Genomic DNA, 16,455 nt, shown 5'->3' on the forward strand with positions numbered 1-16,455 from the left:
GCTCTTCACACTCCCCAAGAGAGATTAGTACACCAAACGTTCAGCTGGTCCCCCACAAGGTACCAGAAGTGTTGGAAGACCCAGGCCTACATGGCTGATGACTATGAAGCGCGAAGTAGGTGATGATGAATGGAGAAATATTGAATGAAAAGCTCAAGATAGAGACGACTGGCGAAATCTATCCGAGGCTCTTTGTGTCAATAGGCGTAGGAGGAGATGATGATGATAATGATATATGTATGTATGTATGGGTGTAAATATATGAATATACGTAGAGAGAGAGAGAGAGAGAGAGAGAGAGAGAGAGAGAGAGAGAGAGAGAGAGAGAGAGAGAGAGAAGGCTTTTGTATCTACAATATGTGTATTTAAATGGTTTTATTGTATAAGTATTATAAAAATGCAATAACAATAAAAGACAACCGAAATAGTTGAGTCGCATAATAGGTGAGACGACGCAGATAATAGTGCACAAAAGATTTGGAAGAAAAAAAAAATCAGGGTGGAAATGCATGAACCACCTCTCCTTCATAGAAATGAACTATGGTTGTTGAATTTAACAGATAAACTAAAGTTATATTGTAAATCTCAATAAGAATTGTCTTAGTATCTGTTATATAAGAAGAACTGAGATGGTAATAAAAATAGAGATACATACAATTGATAAAAAGCATACGTTATTAGATATTTGACATTTTTATTATTTTAACTGTTTTATCTTTTCTTGTTCTCTGGTCATACTTTATCATTATAATCCTTACCAGAAAATAAATACATTTGTAGACTTCCCGAAATTATAAGTCCTTATTGCTTTTTCATAGCAATAAGGAGTGCATGTTTTATATTGTTTATTTATCTATAAGTGACATATAGATAAGTTTTCAATATTGCAAAAATAGTATTAGATAGTCTATTAGATAGAATACAGCAATCCTCTTGTATCACAGATAGCGCAGCATTAAGATGCTGTCATATTTAACGAAGTGTGTCCATTACTTAATGTTTTGTGATATTTTAGATGTATGTTATATTTGACAAATTTCCTCTCTCAACTGTCATTATAATCCTTCCATTGTAAGCTAAGGTGAAATTAGAACGATCATTCCAACTAACGAATATTTTCTCTTGCAGGGAAGCAGTGGCGATAGTTTGTGGCCCGGCGATACCGGGTGATTTGTCGGCAATGTGAAGATGAAGACCGGCCCCGTCCCGGCCGGGGACCCTCACCCCTCACACACGCCGGACCAGGCCACACAACCCAGGGCTGATCCAGGGGCCAATGCGCCGCCCTCGAACGCCACCGTCACTGACATCACCTCCACTGGGGGCAATGCTAGTGAAGGTGGTGGGCGATGGGCGGCAGCTGTTCTTCTCCTCACCCATGTTGTAGAAGTGGCCGCCATGGTGGCCGTAATCCTTGCATTTGCCCTTCCTACATTTGGGGGTGAGATATCTGGAAAATCTAATGGTGATGAAAGTGCTATCAATATCTGGAAGGACCCAAGGCTCGCTCTGCAGATAGCATTAACGACAGCACCGCTGGTTCTGATAACGGCCATCTCTTTGGTTTGGGCAGTACGGGCGCAGGACTTCTCAGGCAGGGTAACTGCTCGAATGCTGTGCTGGCTGTTGCACATCCTTCAGGCGTCAATAGTATGGCGATTCCTCAAGGTCCATCTAGCTTTTGATTCCAGTGATGTGGCAGAGTTAGGAACACTGCGCTTTGTTCAGGTTCATGTTCATACTCTGCCTTTCTTAGTAATGCACATGGCCATAATTCTTGGTGAACCTGTAGCCCCTGGGGTTTTACTTGTTTTGGCTGCAACAGTCTTAGTAGTTTCTGCAGTGGTCGCCGTTGTTGTAGCCACAACAGTTAGTCATAGTTCTCGACCATCATCACTGACTCCCCCAACAATCACTCAGGTGGCCCATAACCCCATTCATGGAAGGCAGCAAGGATCAGAACACACTCACAACCATGATTATGCTGCTCGAGTAGTTGTGGCTGTCACTACTGCTTGTGTTATATGGAGTAGAGCAGTAGCTGTTGCAGCTTTGTTTTGTTTAACTGTCACTTGGACGAGTGTTTTAGTAGCTATTCATTGGGCTGTAGCACTTGTCTGGCTCTGTTTGCAGGATGAGCTAGAGCCTACTACCCTTGGTCCAGTACGTAAACTGTTACGTAGGGTTTTTCTAGCTTATCTCTTGCTCTGGGACTGGCATGTTTTCCGCGATGATGCTTCGGCTATGACAGTGTGTGCACGGCCTCGCCTCCCTGCTGCATACTATTCAATCACAGCAATTCAAAATGTGGCAGTCACTGCAACTTGGTACACTGCAAGTAAAGTAGCTTTGCCAGTGGTTAGAACTGCAATTCTTTCCTCAGTGTTAGCTGCCCAGGCTGTGGCATTGCTGCTCTTGGCACTTTCCTACCTCTATTGCTCCTCGCTCTTACCCTCCTGGCCTCGTAATAAGGCCTGTGCCTTTGCCAGGACGGCCTCACTAGTCACCCCCAATGCCAAGTCAGCCTCTGCCAATGGCCCTAATACCATTACTGGCCATGATAATTCTTCATATGTTGACTTCAAGGATGCAGAAGATGGTGCAGTACCTGATGCTAGTAAAGACAATATAGATGTGGAGGGTGGTAAAGATCCAATTGCAACTCCATTAAAGAACCTCCCACCGATGGCTCATTCAACTCCTCGTTCACCCTTACCTTTGGCACCCCGATTGATGGCAGCTCACTTACCACCAACCATGTTTAGTTTTTCCCATGACATCCTTCCTCCTCGACTTACAAAATCAGAACGTTCATCTACAGATAATGGTTCTTTCAACTCTAGAAATACAAACACTTTACCCACTCAGATTCCTCCTGAATATGATTTGCTGCACAGGGCTCATGGATCGTTCTCAGATAGTTTTAGTTCACTTTCTTGCGGCACTATCAATCGTGCAACAGCTAATGTTAGAGCACTGGCTGTGCATGATCCTAGAAATCAGCGCACACCACCCCCAACAAGTAAGCCATCATTTGCATCACATTCATCATGTCGAAATGGTTACTGCCATTGTAAAATGTTTGATGGCATCGAGGGCCCTTGTGATGTTGAAGAAGAGGATGAAGAAGAAGAGAAAGAAATCATTGAAAAACCAGGCCACTCTGAAATAAGCTGCATTGAAAAAATAAAGAATGGTCATATAATAAGAATTGGTAATCATTCGTTGAAATCTGCGATTGCAACAAATAATGTTGAAGTTCTTCATGATCCCTCTGAAAAAGATAAGACTATATGTGACTCAGCACCTCAAGTTGCAGTTGTGCGAGGTATTCAGAGATTCCGAGTTGTATGTGCTGCTTGCTTTCATGCTCATGATCCACTTCTAACACGCTGTCATGTTCATACACCTTTAACAGAGACACCAATTAGTTCCAGGTGCCAAACTGCACCACTTTCACGCTGCCATACTGCAGGTGCACTCAGTCAGTCTTGTGGTGGACTTGGTGGCGGATCAAGTACTGATTATCCATCAGATACAGAAGTAACAGCAACAGCTGATACTTTGAGCTCAGCGTCTGCAGATTCTCATTCTACGTATACTACATGGCCTGTGGGGCGTGGCCCTGGTATGGCCCGCCTTCTGCAGTTACACCCTGGTTCTCATGACTATGTCACTGCCTGGTTGCGGCATCAGCAGGCTCGGGGCCCTAGAGTTCCACCACCTCCACCACATCAAACCCCGAACGACTCTTCAAGTTCAGCCATTCCTGATCCGCCCGTTCGTCGTCAGCGTCGACCCCGCCGCCACCTGCCTCGCCCTTTACGACACAAGGATCCTCCACCACCTCATTTATTGCAGGACCTAGAGACGGTTGTATGACTAAAGACAATATCTGAATGATAATGAAAAAAAAAATAAAATGTGTGTTGTACTATTTTCTTTTTACAAGTAACTGGTGCCTGTGTGTATATTGTGAAGTGTGTGGCATCCTATAGTGTGCAGCTACCTAATAAAAACTGAACGTTTAACAGTACTGAGTAAAAAAGTAATGTTATAGGTGGCAGAAGAGTAACCTTGTGAGCGCAGGTGTAAAAAAAAAAAAGGTAGTGGTACACTACACCACAGTACAGTCTCAGGGCGCGGACGGGTGGGAACCTAGTGAGGTTCCTCTGCTCAGCGGGCCCGGGTAGCCCTAAAGAGGTCATTCCACATTAAGGAACATCCCGTCCATCACCCTTGGTAACAAGGGTGGTGGATGGGACTATCTGGAGCTTCCCGGGCCTTATTGTCTATTGTAAGTCATGTAAATACGCCCTTGGGTGGCACTTTTGGCCTTGCCATGAATGACACAGATTGTATGCTAAGTACTTTATAACACTTTTATATTCTATTTTAAGATAAAGATACTTTTGGAGCTTTAACTTTTCATTTATCCTTTTCAGGTCATTTTCACAAGAATCAATGATTTTAGGTCAGATTCACTATTTTTGGTGGTGTTGGAGACAGGTAACTAGAAGGTGCAAAACCTTTCCACGACATTCAACTTCAACTACTTAGTAGAATCTGAAGGAAGAGAAATCAGTCCCATGCATTTTTGTATTTTTTTGTGAAGAAAAAGTTCTTCGAGTTTCAGTAATCGGAGAAAAGTTCCGTCTATTGACTTCACAAAAAAAATATATTATATTTTGATCAAAATGGGTGAACTTGATTCACTGAACAGTATGTAATAAGGCGCAATTATGATTGAAATCATTATTGCTTTCAAGTAACTTGCAGATATCCCAACGCAGAGTAGATCGTGTAAAAGAACAAACGAAAATGTTTGCAAAACAAAATTGCAATAATGGTCATTCACTGAAGCAAATTGAAACCAGTCAGGAGGTTCAGAGTCTAGGCTAGACCAGCTGCATCTATTTGATTATTTTCTTTTCACTTAGATATTACCAACATCAAAGAAAAAGATTTTGGATTGGGAAATCATTTAACTGTCTCGGTGTACTGTAAAACAGATAAAAACGGCTTTGAGATTTTTGGTAATTCCCATGAAAGATACATTAATGAGGAATATATTTAATTACAACAGCATTGCAGTTACAATCCTATTTGGAAAAGCAGAATGATATAAGGCCGAGGGCTCCAACAGGGAAGATACGGAAACTACAAGAGAATTAATTAACATTTTTCATACATAAACTATAAAAACTTTAAAAAAACAAGAGGAAGAGAAATAGGATAGAATAATGTGCCCGAGTGTACCCTCAATCAAGAGAACTCTACCCATGGACAGTGAACGATCATGGTACAGAGGCCCATCCTGCTATACAGTAGGACTAATAAGGTCAAAAGATGAAGACTTGGAAATGTAAACAACATTGTCATTTACTTGCCTTTGTTATGCAATGATATTAAAAACTAATTATTTCACAGCTATAATTAATTCTTGTAGGAGGTGAATGTGCTAAATTAATCAGTTATACAAATGTGATGAATTAAGGTCCAAGCAGTATAAAAACAAATCATATGCTATTGTACAAATGTCAAAAAACTGAACCTAAAAATTTTGCAGGAAATGTAAATTGTATCCATATACTATTCTCAAAAATTGCTAAATATATAAATATTTAAGCATATTTTTTTATTTTTGAAATGCCGCTGAAAATATCTAGATTTTCAAGCAAATGGGAACCTGGAAAATTATCCCATTCTCTCTCTCTCTCTCTCTCTCTCTCTCTCTCTCTCTCTCTCTCTCTCTCTCTCTCACATATTAGGTTATCAAATCTGCAAATACCGCAACTTGGTGATGGCACCAGTACGCAGCTGAAAATGTCCAATTTAATAATCACACTAAGTATCAAAAGCTTTATCAAAATCTTAAAAAGCTTCTGATAACGTTATAGCGAAATGATAAATCAACTATATAAATTACAAAAGAACAAGTTAAGCCGATCGTTAAACAGTTATACGTGATTGTTGGCTCTTTGAAAACTACAACAACAGCATTACGCAAGTAGCTGTTGGCGAATTCACTTCAACCCAGAGGTCGAGAGACTTGAGACACGATAGTATAGGCCAGGTTCCAGCCAAGAACTGGATCCTGGTAAAGACATCCTAAATTCCTGTCTACACTGCCACAGTCCACTCCCGATGGCAGATGGGAAAGAAGGATAAGGCAATTAACGATTGATAAAAAGGATTGGGCTGAAGTTAAAAGGAAAGCGAAACCTAATCTTGTGGGATTTGTAATTCCACCTGGAAAACCAATCCACATTTCATGTGTATTACTATAAGTCAAGGGCTGTATAAGAATGGCAAGCTTCAACAAAACTCAAATCATTTAGTCCTTGAGTGTTAAGCCCCGCTTTGTTATATCTTTACTAATTAATTCAGATCGGAGAAAAGAGAGTGTTGAGATTTTATTGCCATGACTTAATAAAGGTGGTTAAGGTCTTCTTGAAACTCATAATATTGCTTAAATCTACTCAAGCTAGGTTTAAAATAAATCTACTCTGGACTTCAATAAATCATTGTCTCCTAAAAATTACTTAAACCTGAATTAAGAGACCACTGTGGATTCTACATAATGTAAACATTTATGATTTTTCACCTGGTAAGTTAACAATGAAATATTGGTTTAGCAATTTTCACGGTCCATGCAATAGGAGACGTGAGGTATCATAAATATATTTGAACATTAACCATGAACGAGCAATCAATTCGGCGCTCCTGACTATAAAACCTTTTCCCTCGAGTTGAAACAGCTCGACCACTCAGTTCTACGATGTTGGTGATTGAGGGAGGAAGCAGGCAGGTGCTTGTCAGCTAAAGAAGTGAACTCTACCACGATTACAGGGAACTGGAGATGTGTGGCTTTACAGTGGCTGTACTATAACAAAAATAGTAGCAGTGGTCGATCAACGGTGAATATGTAATGGTAAGGCAAGGAAACTAATGTTCTTTTAATTTGGTAGGTCTCGGTTAACGGTTCTCAACCTGTTACTGCTGTGACTTCGATTAGTTTACCTACCGCACAGATATCTTTTGAGGTTTTAATTTACACATCTTCAGAGTGAAAAAGCTTTAAGCATGCACGTATTTGTTATTTTCATTTAGCATAAATGCATTTATTGTGGACGTTCAGAATGTCAAAACCGTTCTGCCATGTTGAGAAACTACCCTTCTCGAGTTAATTTCCGCTACATATTGATAATCGTGTTATATACACCAGGCAAAAGTGCTAATTCAGCATACACCTATTGATGTTGAAAACGCTTTCATTGTCTTTAACCTCAATACGATACCGATACATTCGTTGTCGCTATTGCTATTATAATTCTTGGCCCTTTGATCCCTTTGAACAGAGTTTAAATCGCTTTTTATATCATGCGTAGACCGTAATGTACAATTAAATTATTCTTATATATTCGAGACTTTTAGAATAAGGTAATGGACGCCCGTCTTAGAAGTACAAATTAAATTGAACAAGCTAACTGATCAGTAAACATTGTAAAAGGTCTCTTGGTTTTGTTCAAAGTACTATTCCATTTCATTGCGTGGATTTTACATGATAGAAGTCTTTCGATATCCCTGGTAGAATTTAGTTTATATTTTATTTTCGAGTGTTGTATATGATCAATGTCAATAATGAGTTACCCGTTGGTGGAAAAAAATCTCTGCACCTTTCCTAATAGAATAATTCTTCGATTGAAAGATATTCTTATGAAATGCTCTTTAGGACGTTTGGTGAATGGCTATTTGTAAAAAGACTACCTTTAATATAAGCACCATTAGCCGGTGGTTGTTAAGGACAAGGTTGCAGGCTATACACAACATTGATTTTTATCTGAGTGTTATACACCGTCCTCGTAATTTTGCTAAATGGCAATGAAAATACAATCCCGTGAGTAATGGGTGATTACTGACGTGTTTTAGCGGTGCTCCCTTTGTTGTATATTGAGCAAACAACCCTATTATATACTGGATATCACAAATGGTTACAATGCAAGGAAAATAGTTACTGAAAAAAAATTCAATCTAGAAACTTTCATGTTGTTGTTGTTGTTGTTATTGAGCTACAATCCAAGCTGGAAAAGCAGGATGCTACAAGCCCAAGGGCTCCAACAAGGGAAACAGCCCTGTGAGGAAAGGTAATAAGGAAAAAATACGAGAAGTTCAAGAACAATAACATTAAAATAAATCTTATATATAAACTATAAAAACTTTGAAATAACAGAGGCTAAAAACTGCAAAAATGAGAGAAACAAAATAGAATAGCTGTTAGGAGAGCGTTTAGCTGAATGTTTTTTTTTTTATTATAAAAATGCAATTACATTTTATTCGTTAAAACTGATTAGTGAAATGAGGAGGATGGATTGTGTTACGATTGTGGTCGTTGGTATAATGAAAAGCCTTTTTCAAATGAGATGGTCGAAGGTAGTGTCGAGAATTTAGTGTGGTTATGTACATGAAAGGGATGAAAGTTAATGTAAATGAGAATAGAAGAGTTTAGAAGAAATTGAGACACGTCACAGAAATTTCCCTGCACGATGAAGAAATGTGCAAAGTTGGAGGTACTTGTAGTTGAGGCAGACTACTATTCCAAAGTAGATTATCTTAGATAGAAATTTCATCTTATGGAGAATTTTGAATGATTGCTATATGGAAAGCTGAGAACTCCTATTGAGATAACTAGCATAAATAAGGTTAAAAAGAAGTGGGTATTTGATACACAAGCTTCAGCTAAAATCACCTATAAGAAAAAAAGGCTACGAATTATTATTATTATTAGTAGTAGTAGTAGTAGTAGTAGTATTTTTATTATTACTGGCTAAGTTATAACCCTAGTTGAAAAAGCAAGATGCTATAAACCCAAGGTCTCCGACAGGGAAAAATAACCCAGTGAGGAAAGGGAATAAATAAACGATATGAGAAATCATGAACAATTAAAATAAAAGTATTTTAAAAACCGTAACAACATATAAACAATAACGTTGTACCAATAATTAGTACGAAATCTACTCCTGAAGGGAATTGGTTATAGATTCTGTGGTGGACATTACTAAATAATGTGGCAGTCACCAGCATTTGAAACATAGTTGCACACGCAGAATAAAAAGGATGAAAAATGTAACTTATTGCAGTTTGTTTGATGCAATAGCTGACAGTAACAGTTCGAGTAAATTGCAAAGATCAAGGTGAACGTAGGTTTGTTATTAAAATAAATTGTTGCTGATAGGATGACCCTTACCATTTTAGAATGTAAACCTGAATCTCGGAAAAAACTTATTCATGAAAATGGTCGTAATGGTATGTTACAATGGGGTACTTATAGCGTACGGAGTATGATTATTATTGTTATTATTATTATTAAACTATAACCCTTGTTGCAAAAGCAGGATGCTATAAGCCAAGGGATTCCAACAGGGAAAATAGCCCTATGAGGATAGGAAACAAGGAAAAAATGAAATATTTCAAGAACAGCAATATAAGTAAATACCTCATATATAAACTATAAAAGCTTTAACACAACAAGAGGAATAGAAATAATATAGAATAATGTGCCCGAGTATACCCTCAACCAAGAGAACTCCAACCCAAGACAATGGAGGGCCATAGTACAAAGTTAATACTAACTTTACTTTAAGGGCAGTTTTTTGGGTTCTATACAGCAAGGGAACCCTACTCTCTACAGGACCTCCACAGTCATTTTATCATGTTCGTTCGAAAGCATTCACATTAAACACCGCATATTGCTCGGTTATTGTCAAATCGACACAGTCGAAGCACTATGAAAGAAAAAAAAAACTTCTGTTTCCTCTTGAAAGTCTTAATATCTTCAGTCTTTCGAATGTCAGTAGTATGGATATCTTGAAAAGGGGGTTATTTCAAAATAGATGACAAAGATTCTGAGTGAACTCTTAGGTAATCCCAAGACGAAAGATTGCAATTCAAATAAGGACAAAATGCACAAATTACTTGAAAAAGTAATTAGGATTTGGAAAAATGTGCTAAGCTTCAGATATGGAAATGAGATTGCAGAAGTAGTACAGAATACGAATTTTTGGATATTAATAATGATGCCTTAAGTTGAAGCTTTATTAAACCTAATTAAAAATAGTCTTTCGATATGCTATCCGTAGCCGAAAAATGGCTAAATTAATTTTATGCAACCAAGATAGTTTAAAAGGGTCCCTTTCTTTCTCATTTCTAGACAGGTTATTCTTTTGAGTGGTGACTTGATTGTTCTCTTGATTGTTCTCAATACCTACTCTTATCGTGAAATAGTTTCAAGAACTCTGGTAATCAATTTTGAATATATTAGGGTAATTTTCAATTATTTGCGATGGAGAGAATAATTGTATCGTAGTTCGTGTCTCCGTGGACAATCTTAAATGTTATTTTTTAGTTTTTCAAGTATAGCCCGAGAGATTGTTAAGATGACAACAAAGGTGTTTATTTGTAGATATTTCTTCAATATGTGGTTGGATGAAATGTAAATCACGATGCAATCGTTTGAAGTGGAGTAATTGGGAAGCATTTTAGGTTAGGTTCTAAACAATTGAATTAATGATACTGTACAGTTGTAACGCGTTTGCCTAGCATTCGCATGGCAACAGATAGATTCCTGCCCGAGATAGTGAGTTTAAGCTGTTTACTGGGGAGGCAACTTTTGTGGGTGGACACCACAGTGAGGTGCTTGGGCTTGCCCGGCTGACGTTCTGGTGAGCATATGTTCTGATGAAACTGAAATTAGACACCTTTAATGTAGAGCAACTATGGGTTTACCCTCACCAAAATGCAGGATGATGAGGAAAGTAATCTTAAGAGATAAAATTTTTCTCCATATTTTCCCGTTAATGTAGTGGCTCTGAAAATGTATTCCCTGTAGACATATTATCTCAAGGTTAATGGGGCTGGCTTTTTGTTGACCACCTAATGATTGTTAATAATTGGGTTAATAGGTAAGGATATCATAGGTCCAACAATGGAAAAGACAGATCTCCATGATTCAATGAAGATGATGATATGAAAGGGAAGCAGAAAGACTTCAGAGGTGAAATACTATCGGTTAAAACAAAGTGTAATGAAACTATATGAAACGGTTAAGAACCAATACAATTATTTGTTAAGGAGAACTGTAAACTAAATCCGAAAAGCAGCAACATGTACGAATAAAATCTATCCATGAAGCAGTAACCGATAAATTTGTTCCCACATTTTAATGGTCTAGCAAGAATTCATGAAAGAAGAAACGATAGCTCGCTATCAAAAAAGTTTTCTAGAAACAAAAGAAAATTGTTTCGTTTGAAGAAACTCCGAATATGATTAGAACTGAACCAGACAGGCAGGTTCGGTTAACGAGACTTAATAATGTTAACATTGATGATGTTATCAGGATTATAAAGAAAGCAAAAGGCAGTCTAACTGCAAATGATTCGATGCCAATGTAAATTGTTAACCTTGAAAAATTGTTCGTGCCTAACTGATATAATTTTGAAAATTAATGCTATTAATACAGTATCTAAATCTGAGAAAGTGACTGTAGTAGTTTAAACCAGTTCGCAAAGGGGCATTTGACTACGAACCTTTTTCGAATTTAACCTTCGTGTAATTACACGTTCTCATATGGGACCCTTCGACAAGTGGCTGGTCATTGCCGCTAGTTGAAGCTTTGCAGATAACCACTCGGTATGAAGGTTAAATGGGGCCAGTTTTCAGTTCTAGTTTCATCTGAATAGATGCTCACCAGAACGTCAGCGTGGCAAACCCAAAAACATTTATTAAACTATGTAACGAACGCTAGGGAATGAATAGCACTTGACCTAAACTAAATAAAATCTTAGGTGGTGGTGAAGAAAAAGTCGAGAATGTTTGCAATTTGGTCCTTACACCCGATAGATATTGACTTTAGTCCTTACAACCGATAAATATTGACAATTTAGTCCATACAACCGATAAATATTGACAATTTGATCCTTACAACCGATAAACATTGACAATTTGGTCAGTTTGCGACTGGATTATAATGTCTCCTTGCGCTTAGAAAAAGTATCGAGTATTCTTTTGATAAAAAATACGTTTATGTTCTGTTGAGAAACTTTATGTATTGTCATTACTACATGGACTACTTAAGTTCTACCTATTACAATTTACCTTAAGTACAACTTGGCTAGGCAAGTAAGATTTGGAAATTAAATAGTCTGAAATTATACATAAAAATCAGGCTATATATCAGTTTAGTGAGATCTGTTACTGTATGGACACAAGTCATGGCATGACAATGAAACAATCTCCAACAGATTTAATAGATTTGAAAACCAAACCCTCTGAAGAATATTGCGAGTTAGATGGCAAGAAAGGATTATAAATGAAACTATAAGAGATTACTCAAGTGCCATATGTGGATGAAATCATGGCGAGGGGTAGATGGAGATGGTTTGGAAATGCTCTACGCATTCCCCGAGCGAGATTAGTTCACCAAACTTTCAACTGGGCTCCGTAAGGCAAGAGAAGAGTTGGAAAACTCAGGCCTGCATGGCTGAGGAATGTGAAACGCGAAGTAGGAGAGAATGTTTGACGAAGTATTGATTTAAAAGCTCCACATAGAGACGACTGGTGAAACCTAACCGAGGTTCTTTGCGTCAGTAGGTGTGAGAGATGTACAACCAGGAAGGGTTCTAAATGTAACTGATAGAGCAGCAATGTAAATGTCAAGTGTTTTACTTCTGGGCATCATTGCCAATCTACTGTTTGAGCTACAGATACTCCTTATTGAAGCTAGAGTAATTTTATAATATTTACAATGCTCGAGTTATCAGAATTGGAGGACCAAAGCATTTGAGAAATTTGCTACACACCCAAGTCAGCAAATATTGTCCACACGACCCTATAAGATCCACAGCGATTGAGGTTGTACAATAAACTCCCTTTTGATATAAGAACTTATGATAGTGTTTTAAGAGGTTTGAAACTGTTTTCTGGATGTTGTGATATGGTGAATTTTATGATAAAAATAAACTCCACCATATTAATCTTAAAATGCCCCCACCCCCTTTGAGTGAAGCCCTGCATGACAAACAACCCTTAAAATAGTGACAAGTTATATGGCCCTTACAAGTAGACTGCAAGGTAAAGTAAATATTGTATAGTTAATATAATGCCAGCACTGAAATTATTTTAAAGGAGCACTTTGATATGGAACAAGCCAAAAAGATTTAATTTACTCGACAGGCATCCGAGCATTATTCTATGATTAAAGAGAACAGGGTAATTGGGAGGGGTGATTCCTTGCTGATAAAATGTGATAGTAAATGAATTTACAAGGAAGGCAATTAGTCGTACAAATGGTATAGTATAATAAAACTCGAGGAACTCGAGAAGATTGTTGGTCATACTTATGTGGTATTGCGATTTCCCATGGACACTGTAGGAGTAAGAGAAATAAATGTAAAAGTTTAGTTTCATTGATTGCAATGACAAGCCTATACAAGGAGAGAGAGAGAGAGAGAGAGAGAGAGAGAGAGAGAGAGAGAGAGAGAGAGAGAGAGATTGCATAAAATGAGCGTTTTCCCTGAATAAACTCAAGACTGCTGCTGGGAGGGGAAGAATCTAGCGGTTCGCATATTGCCTCTGGTTGATCAAATTTGGCTAAATCCAAATCAACCCGCCAACCAACCATCACATTTATCTATAAGAGGCATAATTTAATTGCTCATAAATGCCGTTATGTGCATAACGTGAATGGAGGAAGTCAATGGACAAAGATTTCTAAGTTTGTGATGAAGTATTAACGATGGAATTAATCAGTAGCTATGTCAATGTGTCATTTAAACTCGTGAGTTCTATTCACAGACAAGTATAAACAATCAAAATCTAGATAAAAAAGACATAGCAGTGTTAGGGTTTGGAAATAAAGCAGTAATATAATGCATTTGGGTTGCAAATCGTTTTAGAAGTTTAAAGAAGAGTGCGCGGGAAATTTCTTAGACTATTAAAGCAAAAATTTTGTTTGAAATATGTACAAGAACCCATCAAGTTATCAGAACCGGACGTCCAAAATATCTAAGAGAATTGTTACGTTTTGTGCAGCCAGGTGGTTTCTAATTATTAGCACCAAGATATATATCTACAGTAGGTTGTAGAGCCTTTAAATATGCGGCCTCAAGACTAGACAATAAGCTCCCACTAGACATTCGAAAGACTGAAAATATTAAGGCTTTCAAGAAGTTTATTTATTTCCTTATTTCCTTGTTGTCTAAGTGATTCAATAACATGGAATTGACAATATACGACTAATGTACTGTGTGAAATGTTGAATGCCTTATAATGCATACGATAAAATGACCGTGAAGTTCTGTAGAGTAGGGTTCCCCTGGAGTATAGGACCAGAAAAGCAGCCCTTAAGCCTAAACTTATTTATTGTATCAATTATCTCCTGTATGCAGCAATAAGAGGAAAAAAAACCATGCTGTTTAAACCATTAAAAGTATAGGTGAAATAGAGAAATTAAAACGAACATTTGTTTTTTAACTACATATTGTGCAGCCAACAAATCGTCCTGACACGAGATTAGTTACAGGTGGTTTCAAACTATCAGAACCTAGTTACATGTCTACTGTAGGCTCTAGAGCTTTTAAGTAAGCGGCCCTGAGACTATACAATAAGCTCGCACGAAATATCACAATAATTGAAGATATTAAGGCTTTCAAGAGGAAACTGAAGACTTTCTTATTAGGCGACTGCTTTGATAGTGATTATATAGCAGTAAACGAGCAATACGCATTGTGAAATGTTAAATGCTCCCGAATGAACATCATAAAACGACCGTGGAGGTCCTGTAGAGAGTGGGGTTCCCCTGCTGTACAGGACCAGATAAGCAGCCCTTAAAGTAAAGTATAGGATACCTTTCAAAAAAAGAAGTTCACAAATATCCTTAGAATAATCACAACGAGAATAAGTGAAATGACAAATGGTTGTAAACCTTCTTGCACAGCGTAATCATTCCAGTCTTTTCAGAATGACTCTTGTACCAAAGAATATCTTATTATAGCCTTGTAATGGTCATGATTCCACCTTAAACCACTGTAAAATTAAAATGTTTGTCATTTGCCCCACCCCCAAATGAAATTAACCTTGGTTCATTCCTTTGTTCTATTAAAGAGGAGCCTTTAATTGGTTTGAAACTCGCTGAGAAATTTCATAACTTTTTTTTTTTTTTTTTTTTTTTGTCTATTGATAATCATAATGAATGTTGTTACCGTTTTTAAAATGTTTTGTTTTAATTGTTCATTTCTTCTCTCATAGTTTATTTATTCACTTATTTCCTTTCCTCACTGAGCTATTTTACCTGTTGGAGTCCTTGGGCTTATAGCATCCGGCTTCTCTGATTAGGGTTGTAGCTTAGCTAATAATAATAATAATAATAATAATAATAATAATAATAATAATAATAAATGCAAATTCTGAATAAATTTTCAAAATTTTAGTAGTAATTTGCAATAATGATTGTGTTGACAGAGAAGTCAAATATAAAATATAGCTCGTTACCACTATTGTCATTAACATTGCTGACTGTGTTGGCATTCATTTAGTATTATTAAAGTTAATGAAGTACCCGGAGGGAGCGAATATGTTAAAATATTTTCTGTGAGACAACTTCAGATGGAAATTTGGAGTAAAGGATGAAAAACCTAAACAATTGTTTTATGATGGCCCAAACGAAATTGTTAGCCTTATTATCTCAACATTTATTATTATTATTATTATTATTATTATTATTATTATTATTATTATTATTATTATTATTATTATTATTTTTCTTTTTAAGCTACAATCCTGGTTGGAAAATCAGAATGCTACAAACCCAATGTATTCCAACAGGGAAAGTACCCTGATGAGGGAACGAAATAAGAGAATAACAATAACAAATAAACTAAATTTATATATAAGTAATGAATAAAATCAAAGTATTTTAAGATCAAAATAACGTTTAAGTAGATCTGTCATATATTAACTATAGAACGAGACCTACGTCAACCTTTTAAACATAAAAAAAAAAAAATTGCTACAACTTTGAACTTCTGATGTTCCAACTGCGAGATAAGGACGATCATTCCACATTCATTTCGGTATTAATGATGTGAAAATAGCTCAGAACTACGTATTCTTAATTACCATAGTTTTAGTCTATACCAAAGTCCTTATACACTACTTCCTCTTATTAGAAGTGCTTGGATAACTCTTTCAGAATTTATGCAAACGCCACAACAACTTGTGTAAACTCAACTTGTTATCTTGGGAAATATGATCTTGGTATCATTGTGTTTGATGCAGTAAAGTGAGAGATTGATTATGGGACACATAAGTGACTATAAGGCAGTATAAAGTAAGAGACAGTGACAAAATAATAGCCTGTCTACAATCGAACAATAGACCATCTGTAAATAATGATTAAAA

At 37.0% G+C, this 16,455-nt stretch overlaps 2 protein-coding genes across 12 annotated transcripts in view; both read left to right on the top strand.

The window, feature by feature from the left end:
- The window catches only part of LOC137638583 (uncharacterized), a 244,971-nt gene extending 240,553 nt beyond the window's left edge, over window positions 1–4,418 (top strand). For all 4 annotated transcript variants that reach the window (XM_068370771.1, XM_068370772.1, XM_068370770.1 and 1 more), the window contains one exon: window positions 1,129–4,418. In XM_068370771.1, the coding sequence (XP_068226872.1) occupies window positions 1,189–3,882 (2,694 nt within the window). In that variant the 5' untranslated portion in view covers window positions 1,129–1,188 and the 3' untranslated portion in view covers window positions 3,883–4,418. The remainder of the gene's footprint in view (window positions 1–1,128) is intronic.
- A 2,345-nt stretch (window positions 4,419–6,763) lies between these two features.
- LOC137638585 (BRCA2-interacting transcriptional repressor EMSY) overlaps window positions 6,764–16,455 on the top strand; it is a 75,031-nt gene continuing 65,339 nt past the window's right edge. For 4 of the 8 annotated variants that reach the window (XR_011044158.1, XM_068370784.1, XM_068370783.1 and 1 more), the window contains exon 1: window positions 6,764–6,934. Coding sequence is in view for 6 of the 8 variants with exons in the window: in XM_068370784.1 (XP_068226885.1) it covers window positions 6,932–6,934 (3 nt within the window). In the remaining 2 variants the exon portion in view is untranslated. Of the gene's footprint in view, window positions 6,940–16,455 lie in introns of all 8 variants that reach the window. The other 4 variants (XM_068370781.1, XM_068370780.1, XM_068370782.1 and 1 more) reach the window with 2 other exon arrangements.

This window comes from Palaemon carinicauda, chromosome 3 (assembly GCF_036898095.1).
Source record: "Palaemon carinicauda isolate YSFRI2023 chromosome 3, ASM3689809v2, whole genome shotgun sequence".
NCBI classification, from domain to species: domain Eukaryota; kingdom Metazoa; phylum Arthropoda; class Malacostraca; order Decapoda; family Palaemonidae; genus Palaemon; species Palaemon carinicauda.